Source organism: Ochotona princeps, chromosome 19 (genome assembly GCF_030435755.1).
Source record: "Ochotona princeps isolate mOchPri1 chromosome 19, mOchPri1.hap1, whole genome shotgun sequence".
NCBI classification, from domain to species: Eukaryota; Metazoa; Chordata; class Mammalia; order Lagomorpha; family Ochotonidae; genus Ochotona; species Ochotona princeps.
This window is the reverse complement of record NC_080850.1, coordinates 26,379,879-26,402,506: the sequence shown is the minus strand read 5'-3', so window position 1 is coordinate 26,402,506 and position 22,628 is coordinate 26,379,879. Positions and strand designations below refer to the sequence as shown.

The 22,628-nt window shown below is 44.4% G+C and overlaps 1 protein-coding gene across 1 annotated transcript in view; it reads right to left on the bottom strand.

The window, feature by feature from the left end:
- Nucleotides 1-22,395, bottom strand: part of LARS1 (leucyl-tRNA synthetase 1) — a 52,966-nt gene extending 30,571 nt beyond the window's left edge. Inside the window, exons 1-14 of the mRNA XM_004586522.3 lie at nt 22,311-22,395; nt 16,328-16,446; nt 13,162-13,249; nt 12,728-12,808; nt 10,026-10,160; nt 9,355-9,516; nt 8,711-8,823; nt 6,954-7,017; nt 4,328-4,395; nt 4,008-4,233; nt 2,894-2,981; nt 2,737-2,813; nt 2,264-2,317; nt 1,151-1,291 (exon numbers count right to left, since the gene is read on the bottom strand). Coding sequence (XP_004586579.3) covers nt 1,151-1,291; nt 2,264-2,317; nt 2,737-2,813; nt 2,894-2,981; nt 4,008-4,233; nt 4,328-4,395; nt 6,954-7,017; nt 8,711-8,823; nt 9,355-9,516; nt 10,026-10,160; nt 12,728-12,808; nt 13,162-13,249; nt 16,328-16,446; nt 22,311-22,316 — 1,422 coding nt within the window. The 5' untranslated portion in view covers nt 22,317-22,395. The remainder of the gene's footprint in view (nt 1-1,150; nt 1,292-2,263; nt 2,318-2,736; nt 2,814-2,893; nt 2,982-4,007; nt 4,234-4,327; nt 4,396-6,953; nt 7,018-8,710; nt 8,824-9,354; nt 9,517-10,025; nt 10,161-12,727; nt 12,809-13,161; nt 13,250-16,327; nt 16,447-22,310) is intronic.
- Nucleotides 22,396-22,628: the final 233 nt, after the last annotated feature.

The following is a 22,628-nucleotide window of genomic DNA, read 5'->3' as shown; positions in this document are numbered from 1 at the left end:
GGCTTGAATCCTATGTCTGCCACTGGTTAGTTATCCGATTAATGTTGAGTAAACTACTTAACCTCTTTGTGTCTCAATTTCCTCATTTAGAAAATGAAAACAGCAATGCCCACCTGACAATTAATTTGAGAAAAAAGTTAATAAACATATATGTTACAAACATGCTGGTTGTTACTACCATTCACAATACAAGTCACTTCTCAAAAGGCATAACTTACTCCTGATTATCCAAGAAAATGAGGGAAAGGTAAAAATAAAAAACTCTCACTGGTGCCCTGAAGAAAAACTCTCATTTCAAGCTCAAGCAGCTAACAGTTTGGGTACTTTCTCTGGCCCAATCTGTTCTCCAGAGATCTATGTCACATTCGTCACTGCAGAGCGGAAAGGAAAAGGAGCTGTGAGCATGGCCGTTGTGCTCTTAGGCCATTTATTAGGCACTAGCAAGCAGATTAATGGAAACTGTTATCTAAAATAGGAACTCCTTAATTAGAAGCTAAGGGACCAGCAATTCTCACAGCAGTAAAACTTGAGAGTTCACTGTAAACATAAACTAATTTCAGGGCAGCGCAGTGGCCTAGCAGCTAAAGTCCTCACCGTGAGTGTGCTGGGATCCCATATGGATACCAGTTCTAATTGCTGTAGCCCAGCTTCCCATCCAGCTGCCTGCTTCTGGCCTAGGAAAGCAGTTGAAGATGGCCCAAAGCCTTGGGACCCTGCACCCACAGGGGAGACCCAAAAGAAGCTCCTGGCTTCTGGCTTCAGATCGGCTCAGTTCTGGCCGTTGCAGCTGCTTGGTGGGTGAAACATTGGGTGGAAGATCTTCCTCTCTGTCTCTCCTCCTCCTCTCTGTATATCTGCTTTTCCAATAAAAATAAATCATAAAAAAAAAAAAAACTAATTTCAAATTCCTGTTCAAGAAATTCATTTATTCTTTAAGATCCCTGAAATGTAATTTCTGAAAATGCATTTGAACAAGACATGACTTTTAGAAACAAACACAAATTTGGAAATAAAAAATCCTATCCCATACTAATCTGTATCAATGGATAGCTGAAGCTAGGTCAAATCTTTTTATATTTTTCTTAAGCACTAAGAAGAAAATCACATAACATGCAGTAAATCAATTAAAAACAATAAGGCTATTACTTACACCTTCATAAAATCCCTTTAGATATAACTTCTCCTTTGCTTCTGTAAGTTTTTCTCGGTCATTCTGGCTCTGAATTTTTAACTCATCACAAAGTGTTACAGCAGAAAGATCTCCAAAACCCGGGATTTCAATGACTGGTACCTATAGACAACAATGACGTGAAGAACTTGGTTACAATGACAGCACAAGAACAGCTCGAGGAAGCAATCCTTTCACTTCTTCAGTCCAATAAACCTAACTCCAGATGTTACATATCACACTGGTAGCCCAACACACGGACACACGTAGTCATCACAGTTCTCCTCCTTAGTACAGCAACACTCACCAAATCATTCTCCAACTAAACGCACCTCCCCAGCTCTCAACCCTTCCTCACTGATACACAATTAGCTAAGAAAGGTGCAAAGTAGCAAAATGATTTATACAATTTTGCTTTAGTTCTCTGGATTGCTCAAATTGCTATTGATTTAATTTTTCTTCTCCTGAAGACACTTAGATGAAAACATAAGAAGTAAAAACCAGAGTTGTACAGGATTTTTATAGTTACTAATTAAAGTTACAAATAAATCTTTTGAAGCCAGGAAACTGGTCACACTGGCAAAGCAAGCTTGCAGCACTGGCCTTCTATGTAAGTACGAGTTCAAGTCCTGGCTGCTCCACTTCTACCCAATGCCGTGCTAATGTGCATGGGAAGGCAGAGGGAAGACGGTCCGAGTACACAGGCTCAGGCCGCCTAGGAGGGAGAACAGCACGCTGCTTCCAGCTCCTAGTGTTAGCCTGTCCAGATTCGGTTATCATAGCCAACTGGGAAGGGATTCAGCAGACAGAAGGTTCTCCTTCCCTCTCCTGCCTCTCAGATAAATACATTAAACAAAAATGTCCACAACTCCGAGTGCCAGATTATGATAAGAAAATACTCACTATTAGTTCTTCTCTAGCTCTTATAAACTACAGGAGATAACAAACCAAAAGGAACAAATCCTTAAGCAAACTCCTTACTTTCACATTCTACCAAGTATTTAATTTTGTTGCAAGCAAACATATTAACTCTTTTTTTCATATGATAAAAAAAAAATCAACGTGAACATTGTGAAATATCTGGGTAATACTCACAGGTTCAAATGGCAAGACCATGTCATCCCTAATTCCATACTTGGCTCGTAAGGCCTACCAAAAAATACACAACATTCTAATCAATACTTTACAAGTATAAGCATGAAAGAAGCAATCTCAAAACTTCCTTGAACTCTAATTGAACTCAACAATTTTTCAACTTCACCTCAAGAAGGGACTGATGATCTTTTAAAAGTCAGTAGCTTAAGTCACAGTGACAGCTTAAATGATGAAACTGTAGAGTATAAGCCAAAATGCATGCACATATACGCTCGTGCGCACACACACATTTAAACTAAGATTCATACTCCCAGTTAAAACAACAAAAAAATTAATATCCAAAAAAACACTTTCAAGCTTCAATGCAATGTAATTTTCAAAATTTCAACATTTTCACACTGTCCCTTGGTACACTTGTGCTTAACCAATGAGACCATGAAGAGCAAATAAGAGCACGCAGTGCAGGTCCTCACCTGCTTTCTCTTCAGGTCTCTGAGGGCAGCAAAGTCATCAGGAGAGTCCGAGGGAACACTCGTGACCACCCCAGTGCCTTAAAGAAGACAGTGTGCAATTAACTAACAGCAAGAATGTAAACGCCACAGTGTTTACAAAAGTAAGCAAACTCTTTACCTTTATCCTCCTTAATCGTGAGCATTGGGAGAACATAGATCACTTTATAGGATGTTAAAGGTGCAGCAAGTGATGCCCCAAGTATTTCCTGTGTAAGAAAAAGACGAAGAAATTCATTTATAACTCCTTTAACAGTTAAGCCAATATTAATATTTCAAGTCTCCAGAAGCTGGCAATTGTGCTTGGAGCCCTGCAACCATGTGGGAGACCTGTAAGAAACTCCGAGCTCCCGGCCTCAGTCCACCCATCTGCAGCTCCTGCAGCCATTTGGGAAATGAACGAGTAACACATAGAAGGTCCTTCCATCTCTCCTTTTCTCAGTAAATCTGTCTTTCCAATAAAAATAAATAATTAAAAAAAATTAAAAGAAGCATAAAATAAAAGCAGTGGAAGACGACCCAAGTGCTCGGGCCCCTGCCCACCACATGAGACCCAGGAGAAGTTTCTGGCTCCTGGTTTCAGCCTGGCCCAGGCTACAGAAGTTGTGGACATCTGCGGAGTTAACGAGCAGATGGAAGATATCTCTTTCTCTCCCTCTCTCTCTTTTAACTCTGATTTTCAAATAAATAAACAAATATCTTAAAAACAGTATCATTTTAGTGACATAATAATACACAGCGATTTAAAAAACTGACTCCTATGTACACAAAATAATTTCACCAACACAATATTGAGAGAAAAACTAAATATTATATAATTCTAAAGTATAAGTCTAAGTTCAAGAACAATAACAAACCTTTGGAGAAGTCAGAGCTGCAAAGAGAACAAGGTAAATATGACTATGAAAGACATGAGGCTGACTGGGGCACAGAACTGCTTCACATCGAGAATCGGGTGGTGCTTATGAACGTATACACACACAGCAACGCACAAAATTACACACTTGGCTGCATGTGCGAGAGCATCTCAATGAGCTCAGAGAAAACACAACTAAAGATAAATCTATACCAACGCAAAAAGCTCAAACGCAAACATTGCTTTTTTTCATAAAACACATTTCAATGAAATTTCTGAACACCTCTCACATACCTCAATTTAAAAGTTTTTTACAATATTATTTTCTAAAACCTCACTCTCAACATGTTCCTCTAAATTCAATGGCTACTCAACTTACCTCCCCCATTAATTCCTTAACAACAGGCACCACTCCATTGTCTTTGGTGAAGCCCTGGTACGACATGTTTCTGGCTGCTCTCTGGGTACAGATGAATATATCACCATTCATCGTCTCAAATCCAATATACTTCACATCAGGATGAACCCAACAATTTGTCTGTCCAAACATGGTCTCAGGTCTGAGAGTGGCAGCTACCAAAAAGATATTTTTACCTTTCAGGCCACTAAGAAGAAAAAATACATACTTGTGTTATAAAATACTGTGGATTCTACAGCTATTATTCAGAAACTATAAAGTAGTAACTCTGGCAAACTCACCTCAATTTGGATGGGTATGGCTCCAGCACTTTCAACTTGATTAACGTATATTCCTGAGGTCCAACACCCTAAAAAAAAAGACAAAACAAAATGTTCACAGGGAAAAAGAGCTGACTTAAGCCTACTAATCAAAGACCTGACTCAAATTTCTACATTGATTTGTGTATTAGAATAATTGTTTCTCTCACTGAGGATATTACCAGGGGTGTACTGACCATATCCACATCTACTGTGCAGGAATCATCAACCAACATGGTGTCCACCAAGATGGCAGTCAGAAGACACAATCCAAACCAATCCTGTCCCCTAGGCCTGGACAGCTCCCAGAACACAGTCTGTACAGACACACTGGTCCAGGCATCAGCTTGTTCCCCTACTAATGGCTTGACCCAAAGTTCTCTGAGCCTTTCTTTCCTTATCTGTTAAATAATAATGCTGTGCTTTACATGGGACAACCCTGAAGAATACACAAGGTAACGAACTGAAACAATATGAGCATGGAGCAGGCATCTCGCTCGGAGTTTTAAGATTCTATAGAGGGCCCGGCGGCGTGGCCTAGTGGCTAAAGTCCTCGCCTTGAAAGCCCCGGGATCCCATAAGGATGCTGGTTCTAATCCTAGCAGCTCCACTTCCCATCCAGCTCCCTGCTTGTGGCCTGGGAAAGCAGTCAAGGACGGCCCAAGGCTTTGGGACCCTGCACCCGCGTGGGAGACCCGGAAGAGGTTCCAGCTTCCCGGTTTCGGACTGGCGCAGCACCGGACCGTTGCGGCTCACTTGGGGAGTGAATCATCAGACGGAAGATCTTCCTCTCTGTCTCTCCTCCTCTCTGTATATCTGACTTTGTAATAAACTGAATAAATCTTTAAAAAAAAAAAAAAAGATTCTATAGGGGACGTTTTCACTCCATCTCAAGTGCCTGGGTCCAAGTCTCAGCTCTGCTCTGGATTTCAATAGTCAGTATGCACCTTGGGAGAGAGCAGCTCAAGCATTTGGGTCCCTGCACTCAATTAGAAGGCCAGGATGGAGTCCCAGGCTTCCTGCTTTAGCCTAGGCCAGCCCTGGCTACTGCAATCATTTGGGAAGTGAACCACCAAACAGAAGATCTTTCTCCCTCTGTCTCACCCAGTCTCTCTGTAACTCTGCCTTTCAAATAAAAAAATAGTTTTTTTTTTTTAAAGCATCCTCTGGGCCTGGCGCGATAGCCTAGCAGCTAAAGTCCTCGCCTTGAATGCTCCAGAATCCCACATGGACGCCGGTTCTAATCCCGGTGGCCATGCTTCCCATCCAGCTCCCTGCTTGTGGCCTGGGAAAGCAGTCGAGGACGGCCCAAAGCCTTGGGACCCTGCACCCGCGTGGGAGACCTGGAAGAAGTTCCTGGTTCCCGGCTTCGGACTGGCGCAGCACCGGCCCATTGCGGCTCACTTTGGGAGTGAATCATCGGACGGAAGATCTTCCTCTCTATCTCTGTATATCTGACTTAGCAATAAAAAAAAATAAATAAAAAAAAAGCATCCTCTAAGAGTATAATGAGTTGATGTCATGAATGACTAGAAGCACTATGAGAGTAAGTGAGCATATTATCAAAGGAAGTCTAAATGCAATCTATGAACAACTAAACCCTTTCCCACACTCTTTTCAGAGCTATGTATATTCCAAGATGGTGCTTCTCAAACATCAGTGTGCATATGAATCATAATGAGAACTTGCAGACTCCCTGGTCCCACCCATAGATCTGGCACAGGGCACAACATGCTTTTCCTTGCTTTTCCATGCTTTCCTAGAACTACCACGTCCTAGATGAGACCTGCGTGCCGTCCTGTGGTGATATTCTGTCCCTCCTCCACACTCCTCACCCACCACAGCACCATGACCACACAGTTCAGCACTGCGCAACTGTCTTAGGTTTCTAATTTCCCAACTCCTCAGGCATATTAAAAGTGATTCTACACACGGAGGATGTGGTAGCTCACTGGGGTCTGTGGAGGATATCAGGTACCATAGCACAGAATGGAGAACAGAATATATTGGACGACTACCTCAGCCAAATGATGACAACAAACATCTGGGCTATTGGAGAATATGAAGTCAATGGTGTCAGCCAATAGACGTAGGAACGAATTCCGAATCCACAGATCAGTGAGATCGACAGCATTTCCAAACTACTGCATCCACTTGGGCAGAACCTTCGGAACGTGCGCCATTGTGACCCAGGGTTGATACTGAATGGCCTTTGCCATCCTTGGGTGCTGGGATGGTTGGGGGGCTGGGCATGGCCTACCCTCCGATATCTCCCCTCCCCCCAGAAACGAAAAGAAAAAATAGAAAGCTTAGAAACAATGATCACACCCACTCTGCCTAACCCTAGATCCTTCCGACCCTGATCGACTATGTAAACATCATCTAAAAAACATGTATTTTTTTTTTTAAGATTTATTTTTTTATTTTTATTACAAAGTCAGATATACTGAGAGGAGGAGAGATAGAGAGGAAGTGGAGCTGCCGGAACCAGAACCAGCGGCCATATGGGATCAAGGCGAGGACCTTAGCCACTAGGCCACGCTGCCGAGCCCAAAAAACATGTATTTTTAAGTGATTATTATGACTACTCTGTGTCACAACCAAGTACCTCTCCAGTCTGTCTGTCATGATCCATGCAAGGCTGTCCATCTTTTGGAGAATAAATGGTATACCTAAAAAATAAACAATAAATGACAAATATTTACTTATTTTGAAAGTCAGACATACACAGAAACAAGGAAAAAACAGTGACAGACATCTTTCACCTGCTGATTTACTTCCCAAATGGCCAGTGCTGGTCCAGGCCAAAGCCAGGAGCCAGGAGCTTTGTCATCCAGCTCATTCACACAACTGGCAGAGATCCAAACATCCAGACCATCTTCCACTGCTTTTCCCAGGCCATTAGCAAGCAGTAAAATCAGAAGTGTGGAGCAGGTGGGACACAAAGCTATGTAGACCTGGAGGCCAGTGCCACAGGTAGCAGCTCCACACACCACGCCACAATGCCAGTTTTCATCTCTTTTTAAAAAAGATTATCTACTTATAAGAGTAACACAGGGAAAACCGAGACTGGTTTCCTCCCAAATTGCACAATGGTTGAGGCTATGTTGGGGTAAAGTCAATAAACTGAAATTCCATCTTCCAGTGGGTAGCAAGGACCAAGCACATGGGTCACCTTCCCTTGCATTCCCTGGAACATTAGCAAGAAGCTGGGTCAAAAATGGAGCAGCTAGGACTGAAACTGGCACTCATTCTGATGCCAGCATCTCAAGCAGCAACTTAAACTGTTATACCACAATGCCAGTTCCTTGTTCCTAGTAACCAATTTTCTAACAGAACAAGTGTCAATAACTATTACTTATACTTTCGTGGGCAGTTCTACCATCAACTCAGTTTGTTTTTTTTAAAGATTTATTTATATTACAAAGTCAGATATACAGAGAGGAGGAGAGACAGAGAGGAAGATCTTCAGTCCGATGATTCACTCCCCAAGTGAGCCGCAATGGGCCGGTGCTGCGCCAATCCGATGCCGGGAACCAGGAACTTCTTCCAGGTCTCCCACGCGGGTGCAGGGTCCCAAAGCCTTGGGCCGTCCTCGACTGCTTTCCCAGGCCACAAGCAGGGAGCTGGATGGGAAGTGGAGCTGCTAGGATTAGAACCAGCATCCTTATGGGATCCCGGGGCGTTCAAGGCAAGGACTTTAGCTGCTAGGCCACGCCGCCGGGCCCATCAACTCAGTTTTTAACACAAGCTTTCTATCTTCACCTAAGCTAATATTGCTGTAAAATATGAACTGAGTTTTGCAGTATGAAAAAAATGATGATTAAGATATAAATTATGGTAAAGCCACCATCTACAGTGCTGGCATCCCATATGAGTGCCAGTTCAAGTCCAACCAGCTCCATTTCCAATCTAATTCCTTACTAACATGTCTGGGAAAGTATCGGAGAACGAACCCAGCAGCCACATGGGAGATCCAGAAGAAGCTCCTGGCTCCTTGTTTCAGCTGATTGGTCCAGTCTCAGCCATTGCCAACATAGCCCATTTGGGGAGTGAAGCAGCAGATGGAACACTCTCTTTCTCTCTGTAACTCTTTCAAAAAATAGCTTTTTAAAAAGATAAAATCATTCTTAAAAAGATATAAACCACTTTGGAAACAAAAATAGCTTTTATTTACAAAATCAAGTAGAATCTTAATTTTAAACAAGAAAAGCATAAGCTAAAGCAAATAAAACAATTACTTTTCTGCTTGGCTAGGAATACTGAATAAAAAGAGGACAACAGAGAAAAAGCAGGTCAAGAACACCAACCTGGTACACAGGAATTTTATGATTTTTACTGTATTACATAAAATGTCAAACTCACCGTTTTCCAAATTTAATTTTGTTTCTTTCTCTTAACGTTAAAAATTGCCACCTGACAAATGAATCATAGTAAGGATTCACATCAGTGGTGATGAAGGAACGCCGCCAATCCACCTACAAGAGAAAGCAAAGTGGGTTTCTGAGAAATACACAAATCTGTTTAAAACAGAACTCCTCTGAAGCAGTTATTTACTCATTTTCCAACTGAGAATTACCTCAGCTACAAAAAGAAAACAACTTAAGTTCTGCTTATTACACATTTTATTAATTTGTATTTATACTATCATTATGCATTTGAGAATATTAGCAAATATTCAGGAGTGGCAATAAATTCAGAAAAAACTCTTAATCACCTTAATATATTTTTATAGGTTCACATTAATCCTTGGCTTCTTCATATTTATGACTAAAATCCTTTCTACTAGTTGTTAAGGTGTCAATACGTTTGTTAGCACAATAAATAACGAAGCACCTCACCCCTACATCAAGGCCCACTAGGCTCTCACCTAAGAGTACTGATTCCATAACGGTACACAAGTGTGATACAGTGATCTACATTTAACAGTGAGTCTAGAGCCTTGTACCATTCCACACATATGAATGCTTTCTTCATGTTATTTCTACCTACAGAGCTGACAGGCATACCTTCAAACCCATCCTTTTCAGATCCTGAACAGCCAGTGGTGGGAAATAATCAAGCCAATGCTCTGCTTCGGAAAACTGGACGATCTCCCCGTCCGACAGGCCCAGGGATTTCATGATGTCCCACTGGTACCTAGAGGATCCAGCTTTGGCAGCAGCTTTACTCTGGAAGTGATGGGCACCAAGAAACTCCATAAACAAATAATCAGCAACCGTGTAACACTGCCACAACATGGCAGGACTTACTAGTACTACGCAATCCACCAACCTACATAATCAGATCAACACCAGTGAAACTCAACTGAGGGAACCATGAAAAGCTACCTCAGTACTAACCCTTTCCCACTACTTTATTGTAAGTAAAGCTCTGCTTACCACCTAGCTCCCTGCTAATGTGCCTGGGAAAGGCCGCAAAGGTTGGCACAGTATTTAGGTCTCTACACCCATACGGGAGACCCGGAAGAGGCACCAGGCTCCTGGCTTCAACCTGGCCTATCCCTGGCCATGGGGAACATTTGGGCAGTGAGTCAATAAATGAAAGAGTTCCATGTCTCCCTCGCTCTATAACGCTAACTTCCAAACAAACATTTTTAAAAATCAGGATAAAAAAGGGAATACATGCATAAACCAGACAAATAGAAAACCTGAACCAACACAAATATCAATAACCAAACCTTTTTTCCTTTAGCTTTATCCTTAATTACTACATCTTCTGTTTTAACATTGACTTCCTCCTCCTCTTCTTCATCTGGAAAATCAGGAGGACAACCATACAGCTCTATTTCTCTTTTTAACTTGTCAGCACATGCCTGTAACACATTAGATACAGTCAAGTTAAAATTCAAAACAGAAAACAATGTTTTTCAGATTTACTTATTTGGGTCTGGCACAACAGCCTAGCAGCTAAAGTCCTCTCCTTGAATACGCTGGGATCCCATATGGGCACCAGTTCTAATTCCAGCTGCCCTGCTTCCCGTCCAGCTCTCTGCCTGTGGCCTGGAAAAGCAGTGGAGGACGGACCAAAGCTTTGGGAACCAGCACCCGCGTGAGAGACCAGGAAGAGTTCCTGGCTCCTGGCTTCAGATTGGCTCAGCTCCAGCTGTCGTGGCCACTTGGGGAGTGAATCATCAGACGAAGATCTTCCTCTCTGTCTCTCTTCCTCTCTGTACATCTGCCTTCTCAATAAAAATAAATAAGTCTTAAAAAAAAAAAGATTTACTTATTTACTTGAAAGGCAGAGCTAGAGTGGGAGTGGGGGGCAGAGAGAGACAGCAAGAGAGAGGGGGGTCTCCATTTCCTGGTTCACTCCGCAAATGGTCCCAACAGCCAGAGCAGGGCTGATTTGAAGTTAGGAGCCAGGAATTCTCTGGATCCCCCATGTGGGTGCAGGGGCCCAAAATCGACTTTTTGATATAATTCAGAGGAAAGGTCAAAACTCAGCAATGTAACGTCATCAAAATATTTACTCAAATGTAATCATGAAGGAGCAATCAGAATATAGGTATTACAGGACGTTCAATAAAAGCAGTAGCCAAGGCTCTTAAAAAACATCAACACTATGACAAACTACTAAAAGATTAAAAAAAGAGGGGGGTGGTGTTTTGGTAGAGCAGTTAAGCCAGCATCTACAACACTTGCCTGCCATATCAGAGCCCTGTTCTAACTCCAGCTAATGCAATCCTGATCCAGTATCCTACTAATGTAATTGAGAAAACAGTGAAAGATGGTCCAACTCTTTGGACATATGCCACCCACATGCAAGATCAAGACAGCATTTCAGGTTCTTGTCTTCAACCTGACCCAGCCCTGACATCATGGCTTTTTGGGCGGGAACCAGCAGATGGAAGATCTTTTTTTCTGTCTTCCCTTCCTGTCACTTTGCCTTTCAAATAATAAAATAAACCTTTTAAAATATTTTTCCCCTCCCTGTCTTTCAAATAAATAAATAAATCTTTGTAAAAAGAGAGGACGGGGGGCAACACTATTGCACAGGCTCTAACAGTGATTTTTTGTTTGTTTGTTTGTTTGTTTGTTTGCAAGACGCAGTAAGAAAGAGAGGAAAAAAGAAGCAGATCCTCCATCCATTGGATCATTCCCCAGAAGGCTGCACCAGCCAGTTCCAGGCCAGGCTGAAGTTATGAGCCAATATACCTCCATTCTGTTCTCCCACAAGGGTAGCAGGGGACCTTCCCAAGTGCATCAGTAAGAAGCTGGATGGGAATCCAAAAAGCCAGGAATGAATGCAGCACTCCACTACGGGGCACAAGGGGCACCACAATGACCTGATGCTGCATTTACTGGGGTAATGGGACTGCTCTTATGAACTATGTTTTCATATTTAGAGGTAACACGGTACGATGTGTGTAACTTACTTTCAGAAAGTTCACAGAAAGAAAAGTGAGCATGCCTATGTACACAAAGAACTGTAGCAGACACGGCAGACGGTAACACCTCACAATCATGAATGTTTGCTTTTTTAATAAACAGTTTTCAGGACCAGAATGATGGTGCAACTGACTAATCCTCAGCCCTGCAGCCCTGGCATCCCACACAGGCCAGGTTTGTGTCCTGGCTGCTCCACTTCCCATCCAGCTCCCTGCTTATGGCCTGGGAAAGTGGAGGATCACCCAAAACCTTGGGATCCTACATGTGTGTGGAAACACGGAGGAAACTCCTGGCTCCTGGCTTCAGGGTTCAGATCAGCTCAGCTTTGGCAATGCAACCATTTGGGGAGTAAGCCAGTAGATGGAAGATCTTCTCTTTCTCTCCTTCTCTCTGTAAATCTGTCTTTCCAATAAATAAGTCTAAAAATTTCTTAATTAATAATAAACAGTAGGGGGCCTGGTGCGATAGCCTGGTGGCTAAATCCTTGCCTTGTAACTGCCAAAATTAATAATAAACAGTTTACAAAATAAAAGGTTAGAGAATAAAAGAAATGAGAGTTTAATTTCTAATTCTATTGCATTTAGGGAATCTTCACAATCCTGTTCTCTAACTCACTCCACAGTGAGAATTACCTGTAACATAAATTGGCGACAAATGAAGATATTTGCACAACCGATCAAAATACCACTTAGCCATTTATCACTTTATGCAAACACTGCATAAATGCACAAATCACTGATTACCCAATTTCAACACACAAGTATATAAAGTCATTGAAAACATCAAAATTTTCTGGAAATCACTTAGACCTCCGTGTGTAACTCCTACTCATACACTGCTAATGCTGTTTAGTTAATCTTCACCATAATACATTTAACTCATTTCACAAAAACATCTTTGTATAGCAATATCTGAAAACCCCATGTAAGCTCTGAACCAGACTGTGCTGTAAGGTGAAAGCAGCAGAAACGCGTCCCATGGCCAGCCTTACCTTTATAGGCATCCCCGTGCAGTGCAAGCCAAAGGGAAACAGGCAAGTCTTGCCTTTCAGTCTCTGGTATCCAACTGCAAACTACAAAAAGACAAAATTAACAGTCAAAATCACTGTCTCTTTACGAAGAATACTAACTTAACTTTACCATAAACATCTCCCTTTGGAAAAGCAGCTGGCGTTACACTCATTCTAACACTCCACCATGCTGTCCTTCTGTCTTTTAACCAACCTAGGAATTACTGTTGAACATGCGCACACACCAGACCTCCACAAGCCAGTACACACGGTACATGGAAGTTAAGTACAAAGAAGAGCTAAGTACAAAAATCATGCTTAAATAGAATCCCAAGTTCCTCTAATAGGAAATAAGCTCTAAGAAGGCCCTCTCTTAAAAATAAATCCCATCACATTAAAAATAGAGGAAGCTTTACCTCACATTTGGATAAAGAAAACGTGTGTCCCAAATGAAGACGCCCATTCATATACGGATATGGAAATGTTACAAAGTACTTGCCCCGGCTGCAACAATCACATGAAAAGAAAAACAAAAACAGGAAAATGTTAAGCTCCTTTTACAAAGGGTGGACAAAATGTTTAGCAGAAATTAACCTGCTTAAATTTTTATTTTTAAAAGACATTGAAAAGCAAACTTATAAAAACAGAAATTTAAATTTCTTCGAAACTGGATTTTACTTCAAAAAATTTTTTGAAAGATTTATTTATTTTTATTGGTAAAGCAGATAAGATTTACAAAGAGAAGAAGAGACAGAAAGATCTTCCATCCACTGGTTCACTCCTCAAGTGGCCACAATGGCCTGAGCTGATTTGAAGCCAGGAGCTAGCAGACCCCTCGGGGTCTCCCATGTGGGTGCAGGGTCTCAAGGCTTTGGATCATCCTCTGTTGATTTCCCAGGCCTTAAGCAGGAAGCTGGCTGGAGCAACTGCAACATGAATCAGCATCTATATGGGATCCTGGTGCTTGCATGGCGAGAACTTTAGCCACTGAGCCATCGCACTGGGTCCATAAAATTATTTTCGAAAAAAAGTGTCATAGAAAGACAGGAAAGATCTTAAAACTGCTGGTTCACTCCTCAAAGGATGCAATGGTCAAGGTTAAGCCAGCCCAAAGCCAGGAGCCTGGAGCTTCTTCATGATTTCCCACATGTGGGGAACCACTGGAGCAGTCAGGTCGTTACTGGTGCCCACACAGAACGATACCTGTATGGAAAGTCGCTACCATAGGCAACAACTTTACAAATTATGCCACAATGCAGGCCTCTGAAACTTATTTTTGATTTAAAAACAATAAGACATCCATTGATGGTTATTAATAAACATCCTTGGATGGATGCTGTGGCACAGTACACTAAGATGCTGCCTGGAACACTTACACCCCATACAACAGTGCCAGTTCAAAGCCCAGCTACCCAACTTCTGATGGAGCGCCCTGCTAATGCACCTAGAAACCTATGGATGATGGCCCGAGCACCTGAGTTCCTGCCACTCACATGAGAAACCCAGGAGTTCCAAACTCAGAGGGAGGTCCTAACTCCTGGCTTCAGCCTAGCCCAGTCCCAACTACCGCATGCATATGAGGGATAATCCGTAACTGGAGACTGCTGTCTGTTTCCTTGCTTTTTTAAATAAATAAGTTAAAAATTCCACTCTTAAAACAAATAACAGGGAATATATATATTCTAGTAGAGTGCAGTTTAGCAAAAACAAGGATTGTAGAAACAGAACGTCCTAAAAAAAGGCCAAACCCTGTCAATTCCTACTCATTCAATCATGAACTACTTACTTAGCAGCTCTGTCAATGAGAGCAACTTACATCCAGAAAATAAGAGTAAAAAAAACATGTTAACCTGAAAGGAATGTTAAATAGATTAAACGAGAATATGCATGTAAGCACCCATTGGGTCTGGGAGTGCACAGGCTTAGCCAAGCCACAGTACCCATGGGATGGGCACTAGAGCTGGATGGGGTGTGGGCTGGGCCTCAGGTGGCCCAGGCTAACCCAAGCCACAGTCACAGTACCCAAGGGCTGTGCAGCAGGGTGGGATGGGGTGTGGGATCAACCGAGCTAGGCCACAACACACGCAAAACCTGTGACTGGGGACGTGCCTAATGAGGCTTATTGGAGGTCACCCCAACAGGCCAGGACCCTGGACCCACGTGGCCGACTTGGAGGAGGCTCCTAGCTCCAGATCAGCTCAGCTACAGCCATTTATTTTTTCATTTATTTTTATTGCAAAGTCAGATACAGAGAGGAGGAGAAAGGAAGGTCTTCTGTCTGCTGATTCACTCCCTCTGCTGATTCAGCTGGAGTTGAGCCAATCTCCAAACCAGGAGCCAGGAGCCTCTTCCAAGTCTCCCACAAAGGTACAAGGTCCCAAGGCTTTGGATCGTCCTCAACTGCTTTCCCAGACCACAAGCAGGGAGCTGGATGGGACTGCCAGGATTAGAACTGTTGCCCATATGGGATCCCAGCATGTGCAAGCACTTTAGTCACTAGGCTATAGCACCAGGCCCAGCACATCATTTCTGAAATAAGAGTCTCAAATATAGAAATTTTTCATAATTTGTATTTTGGGGGCAATGCTATGGCAAGGCCTGCAGGTAAAGCAACAGACTGCAGTGCTGGAATCCCATATGGACACCTGTTAAGTCCCTGCTGATCCACTTCTCAACCAGCTCCCTGCCAATGCTTTGGGGAAACTAAGGAAACGGTCCAAGTACCTAGGCCCCCACATGGGAGACCTATAAGAAGCTCCTGGCTTTGGACTGGCCCAACTGCTGTAACCATCTGGGGAGTAAACCAGCAGATGGAACTCTGTCTCTCCCTCTGTCCTGCTATAACTCTGCCTTTCAGATAATCAAACAAAATCATAAAAATAAAAATCTGAAAAGCTGAGTCAGCACAGTGGTGTATCAGGCTAAATTTCCACCTGCAACACTGGCACCCCATACGAGCACTGGTTCAAGTTCTGGCTTCTCCACTTCCAGCAGCTCCCTCCCTGCAGGATGTAAAGCAGTAGAGCATGGCCCAAGTCCTTGGGACACTGCACCTGCAGATGCGTAAGATGCTCCTGGCTCCTGGCTTCGGATCAGCATAGCTCTGGCTGTTGCGGTCACTTGGAGAGTGACTCAGCAGGTGAAGATGTTCCTCTCTGTCTCTCTTCCTCTTTATATAGGACTTTCCAACAAAAATAAATAAATCTTTAAAAAATAAGTAAAAGTAAAAAAATAATTTAAAAAGCTGGTAAGCTCTGGGAAGTGTAAATAATCACAGAATTTTTAAAAATGTATTTCGCATTTTTGAAAATAATTGTCAGTATACTCAGACTCTAATAGATTAACTTTCTTTAATCAGTCAGCAAAGACAACATTTTAAAATAATCTCCCTATCAGAAAACAAAAAAACACTAGAGTAACTTTCATCCAGGAAAAAAAGAAGTTGAAGACTAATCCAGAGAGAGCAGACGTGCAGCCTGCGGCGTCCATGCTTGTGCCTTCTGGCCCACGGGGCCGTCCTGCCCGCGAGGCCGAGGGATTCCTTCACGGGGACTCCACGCCGAGCTTCCCACACACGCTCACCTGGTCTGCTGCTCTGCGTCACACGCACTGACCTCAAACACCTTCTCAGTCTCCCATCTCTGCTGGATTTCTCTCTCAATCTTCTTCAGGAAGTCCACTTTGGCTGTGCCTTTTCTCTCCTAGAAGACACAAGCAAAATGAATAAAAATCTATCAAAAATCTATAAATAACTACGCACTTATATCTCAAAGGAATAAAGAATTACTAAATACGTAAAAACCTTTGAAATACCCTATAAGATTAGATAATAAAATGTGACACTGTTACCAAACATTCCTATTTAAAATCTAAGTATGAGGGCCTGACACGGTAGCCTAGAGGCTAAAAGCCCTCGCCTTGCAAGCTCCGGGATCCCATATGGGTATCAGTTCGTGTCCCAACAGCCCTGTTTCCCTTCCAGCTCCCCGTTTCTTGTGGCCTGGGAAAGCAGTAGAGGATGGCCCAAAGTCTCAAGATCCTTTACCCACGTGTGAAACCCAGAAAAGGCTCCTGGCTCCTGGTTTCAGATCAGTGCAGCTCCATTCATTGCAGGCACTTGGGGAGTGAATCAATGGACGGAAGATCTTTCTCTGTCTCTACTCTCTGTATATTGACTTTCCAATTTAAAAAAATATATTAAAAAGCAATAATTTTTAAAAAGTCTAAGCATGCTTAGAAAAGTATAGGACGGGGTCTGGCGTCGTGGCATAGGAAGCTAATCCTCTGCCTGTACACCCACATCCCATATGGGTGCCAGTTAAGTCCCGGCTGCTCCATTTCCAATCCAGTTTCCTGCTAAAAAGACTTACTTTATTTGAAAGCCAAAGTTACAGAGAGAAGGAAACAGAGATCGTCCATCCACTGGTTCACTCCCCAAATGGCTCAACGGTCGAAGCTGAGCTGATCCAAAGCCAGCAGCCAGGAGCTTCTTCTGGGTCTCCCACGAGGGTGTAGGGATCCACCTTACTCCAGCCAGCCTCCGCTGCTTTCCCACCCCGTAAGCAAGGGAAGCTGAATAGGAAATGAAGCAGCAGGGACACTGACCAGTGCCAATATGGGACACCAGATGCCCCAAGTCCTAGGGATCCTGACCCATGGGAGACCAACTGTCTCGCTTCTGTGTGGCCAACCCATAGTCACTGCAGCTTCTGGGGCATGAACCAGCAGAGGGAAAGTCTGCCTCCCTCTATTTTTGTAATTCTGCCTTTCAAGTAAATAAATCTTTAGAACATGTATTTTTTTTAATCAGAAAAAATTAGTTATGAAATCAGTAATATATTCATCCCAATATGAATGTACTTTTTAATATTTTTGGAGAAAGATCTACAAAGGCAAATACATCACAAGATTCCTGAAGCTGCACCTCCCACGCAGGGTCACGAGTCATATGAAATCTCACTGTGTCATTACGAACTTGAGTTGACCTGGTCATAAGCAACTAAATGATTCCTAGGACTTTATCCTGGTATCCACTGGCTTGTAAATTCATGGCATAAGGAATTTTTATATCTTGTCTAGTCACCTCAGCACCAAGGACAATGCTATTAACTCAGAAGTTACATGACAGATATTTTTTGTTTCAAAATGACATCATCACTTTAATGAGTAGTAGTCTTCACAAATTACTCAGAAGTACGTGTTTGTTTTCATTGTTCTGAGCATGCTAAGTAACAAATCCTCTGGTGTTTTGTTTCTCAGAGAAACCTGTTCTTCAAAACCTGGAAGGAAGGAAAATATAACACCAGCTGACACTGGGTGCCAGCACTAACTTGTTCTACAGTTTGAACAAATCACCTGATTAATCTGGTCTTAGTTTCTCCCCTGGCAATAAAAGGTTACTTAACTAGATGAGAGTTCCTAAACTTCGGCATTGTGTCGTTCGGGGACAAACAACTCTTTGTCTTCAGTGGCAGACTTGTGCATCTGTGGTTTCCAGCACAGCTCAGCAGTGACAATCAAGTGTCCCGTGACACTGTCAGCTGTCTCCTGGCAGGCGAAATCACTCCAGGATGGAACCACTGAACAAGGTAACAAGCCTTTTTGTGCATTCATGGCACTACATGGTCACTAAAACACTTGAATCAGGCCCGGCGGCGTGGCCTAGCGGCTAAAGTCCTCGCCTTGAACGCCCCGGGATCCCATATGGGCGCCAGTTCTATTCCCGGCACCTACACTTCCCATCCAGCTCCCTGCTTGTGGCCTGGGAAAGCAGTCGAGGATGGCCCAATGCATTGGGATCCTGCATCCACGCGTGGGAGACCTGGAGGAAGTTCCTGGCTCCTGGCTTCGGATCAGCACAGCACTGGCCGTTGTGCTCACTTGGGGAGTGAATCATCGGACGGAAGATCTTCCTCTCTGTCTCTCCTCCTCTCTGTATATCTGACTTCGCAATAAAAATAAATAAATCTTTTAAAAAAATAAAATAAAATACTTGAATCAGCCTTAAATTACTTGATTTTAACAACAACCCTAACAAGTGGGGAGGGCAGTAAGGAGCATTTCTCAGCGCAGAGAATGAGGCAATAAATGGCACAGCTGGACAGAAACCCTCGTCCGTTCACCTATTTCTGCTTCCTCGGGATTGTGCCAGATCCCGGCTCTCCAACCTGCAAGCTGTAGAATCCTGCCCCAGTTCCACCTGAGTTTTCTGTCTCTAGCAGTTCAGCACTCTCTCAACTGCCCCAGTCTACTTCCCACACGCTGAGCAGCCTCTGGTAAACCGCAAGGTGCTAAACGAATCTGGTGTGTACTGTTACACTTCACCGGAGGGCAGCACGATCAGCCGCCGCTTTCGACATCAGCATCCCAAATTGCAGGTCCCATACACTGAGATCCCTAAGTGGCCAGAGAAGGCAGCACAGGACGGCTCAAGGACTGGGGCCCATGCCATGCGTCAGAGACACAGGTGGAGTCCTGGACTCCCTCCCCTCCCTGGACCAGCCCCAGCTATGGTGGCCATTTTAGGGAAGTGAACCGATGGATGGAAGGGAACTGCCACCCTAACTCAGCTTTTCAAATTAATTAATCTTGGGGGAAAAACAAAGTATCCTTAACCTTGTAGGATCAAATTCCCCTAGTGGGAATCGGATCAATCTCTAACTTACACACTCTCATTATTTTGCCAATTTCCAATAGCCAAATAGTAATCATTTCCAAAGTTTCAACACAAAGATGATCCGTCAAGAATTCCAACTCCATGGGCTGGCATGTTGTGATAGTGAGTTCAGCCACTACCTACAATGGAGGCATCCCAGCTAATGGGCTTGGGGAAGCAGCAGACAGCCCAAGTCCTTAGGGCCCTGCCACCCACAACAGGAGACTCACGAGCCTCCTAGCTTCCGCCTGGCTCTTGCTTCTGAGGCCATCTGGCAAGCGAACCAGAAGATGCAAGATTTTCGCTCTCTCCCTTGAACTCAGCTTTTCATATAAATAATTTTTTTTAAAGATTTATTCAGTTTATTACAGCCAGATATACACAGAGGAGGAGAGACAGAGAGGAAGATCTTCCATCCGATGATTCACTCCCCAAGTGAGCACAACGGCCGGTGCGCGCCGATCCGAAGCCGGGAACCTGGAACCTCTTCCAGGTCTCCCACATGGGTGCAGGGTCCCAAAGCTTTGGGCCGTCCTCGACTGCTTTCCCAGGCCACAGCAGGGAGCTGGATGGGAAGTGGAGCTGCCAGGACTAGAACCGGCACCCATATGGGATCCCGGGGCGTTCAAGGCGAGGACTTTAGCCGCTAGGCCACGCCGCCGGGCCCCATATAAATAAATTTTAAAAAATTTTTAACTCTAGGAACTAGCAAGGTAGTGTAGCACGTTAATCCTCCACCTGTGACACCAGCATTCCATATGGGCACCTTTTCAAGTTGCAGCTGCTCCACTTGCAATCTGCTGATGGCCTGGGAAAGCAGCAAACGGGGCTCAAGGCCTTGGGCCCCTGCACCCACATGGGAGCCCCAGAAGAAGCTCCTGGCTCCCAGCTTCAGACCAGCTTAGCTCTAGCCATTGCAGCCATTTGAGGAGTGGAACAAAGGGGGGGAAATCTCTGTCTGTTCTTCTCCGTAACTCTTTCAAATAAAATGAATAAACCTCAGGAAAAAAAAATTCCAGGTCCATTAATTCTTCAACCCTGTTACTACCTTTTGATCTTGACCCTTTTCACTAAACCTGAGTCACCATGCCCACCTTGTCCACGTCTTCACATCTCCCCTGTTCCCAACCATCGTTACCTCATCACTGTTCCCTGGAACGACTCCAACCCTCCTAGCCACCTCCTCTGCCACTTCACCCAGGCACCTGCAAGCGGCAGGAGAAAAACACCACACCCTGTCAAAGGAAACCAACTTCAATTCATGACCACAAGCACTACGGCTAACTTCTGAAGTCCAATTAGCCACTCCTCCTACACCAATGCCTCTCAAACCTTAACACGCATTCTTCCCAATACAGTGGCCAGTGGATACGTGTGTCTTTTTTTTATTATTTTTATTTAAAAGGAAGAGTTATGGGAAGGGAAGCAGAGATCTTCCATATACTGATTCATCCTCCAAATAGACAAAACAGCTGGGCTTGGGCCAGGCCTAAGTTTTGTGCACCTACATGTGTGGCAGCGGCCCAAGTTCTAGGACCATCTTCTGCTGCTTTCTAAGCTCCTTAACAGGGAGCTGGATGAGAAGCAAAGGGGCCAGGGTAGACAAAGGATGCTGGCGTGACAAGCAGCAATGTACCCTACTGTGCAACAACACCAGCCTCTTTTCCCATTCTTAAAGCCATTCTTACATTTTTACTTCTGCCCCCTGCTCCTCAGCAAAGTCTTCAAATGACCTCCTTGTTTATAAATCCAAGAACCCCTGAAGTATTTTCTTAACCTGGTTTCCAGAATACCACCTGCTCTGATTACTTCCTATCTCACTATTCTTCCTGCCTGGCCGCCTTTGCTTAACACTTCTCCTCTCACTTTCTGGATCTTGCACCTCCTACACATGCCCGATATATACCTTACTGACCTCATTCAATCCACTGCCTCTCACTCTCTTCAGTATCATAAACATCATGCAGCCCTCCTGTATCCTAAATACTTATTCCGCACTCCGCGTTAAACACCTAATAAGCATTTCAGACATGGCACTTCCAGATAAAGAACCTCCCATCAGCCACACCACAATCAAACCTTGTTCTTTCCACAGTGTTTCAAGCCCTCAGCATCACCAAATCTTACTGGCCGCCCTTTCACTCTATGTCCAGAACCCAAGACTTCTCTACGTTCTCAGAATCTTCCCGTTCTTCCCGGCCTGCGCCCAGCTGCCTCCTCAGACCCCTCGCTGACCTGTCTGCTTTCAACAGCAGGGGGAACATTTCTAAGTGACTAGGGTCTGGCCCTCACCTACCCCACCCCACCGCTCCCACAGCTAAAGGCAAGTCCTCACAGGGACCTCAATAATCCTGTTTTTCCGTTCTTGTTTCCTTGTGTTTCTGCTTGTGTTCCTACCAGTGGAGATGGTAGGACGGCTCGGCCAGCCACGCACACACCGCTCGTGCCCTCCTGCCTCCCACCCTCACCCTGCTGCAAATCCCTTTGCCCACAGCCAGGCCGGCTCACTCCCGGACCTCCTTCCTGCCTCCTTCTTGGTCACGCCTCGCTGGACCACATGGCCACTGTTCTCCCACCCTGCACTCCCCAGCCTCCTCCTGCTCCATTTTTCCCATGGCTTTCATGGCGCCTGACATGGTTTTCCATGTTATCTAGGGACGTAAGCCACACACTCAGTGCGCCGTGTGAGCGGAAGAGGACCCAATGCAAGGGCTCCGGAACAGCTCGGCAGTCTGTAAAGTCAGAGACGCCTCACGAGCTAGCTTCTCCAAGCAGCCATGCCTTCCGTGAGGCAGGGCGGAAGGGAGGCTTCCACTTTGGAAAAGGGCTTCTCCCACATGGACAATAGCTACCACATGGACAGCTGCTAGGGGGCCCTGCCCAGAACGGCTTTTTCCCGCCCAAACTCACCGCCATGGCGCCGCCCAGCCAACAGCAAGTCCACCAGAGCGAGCCCCTCCGAGGATCGGCTACACCCTCTCCTCACCCTCTCGTCACCGTCTGGAGAAAGCCAAGCTCCCCACCACACTAAAGCACACGCTTCACACCAAGACGCAACCCCAAGCTCCCAGAAAACTACAGCCGGGTGACTCCCACGGCCCGCCGGGAACTGTAGTGCCCACACCGCAAAAGCCGACGTCCAGCAACCATCTGTTTACTACAAATCCCACAAAACGCCGGATTACCGGAAGTCGCCTCTTTAGGCCCGCTTTTGGTGACGCCGGACGT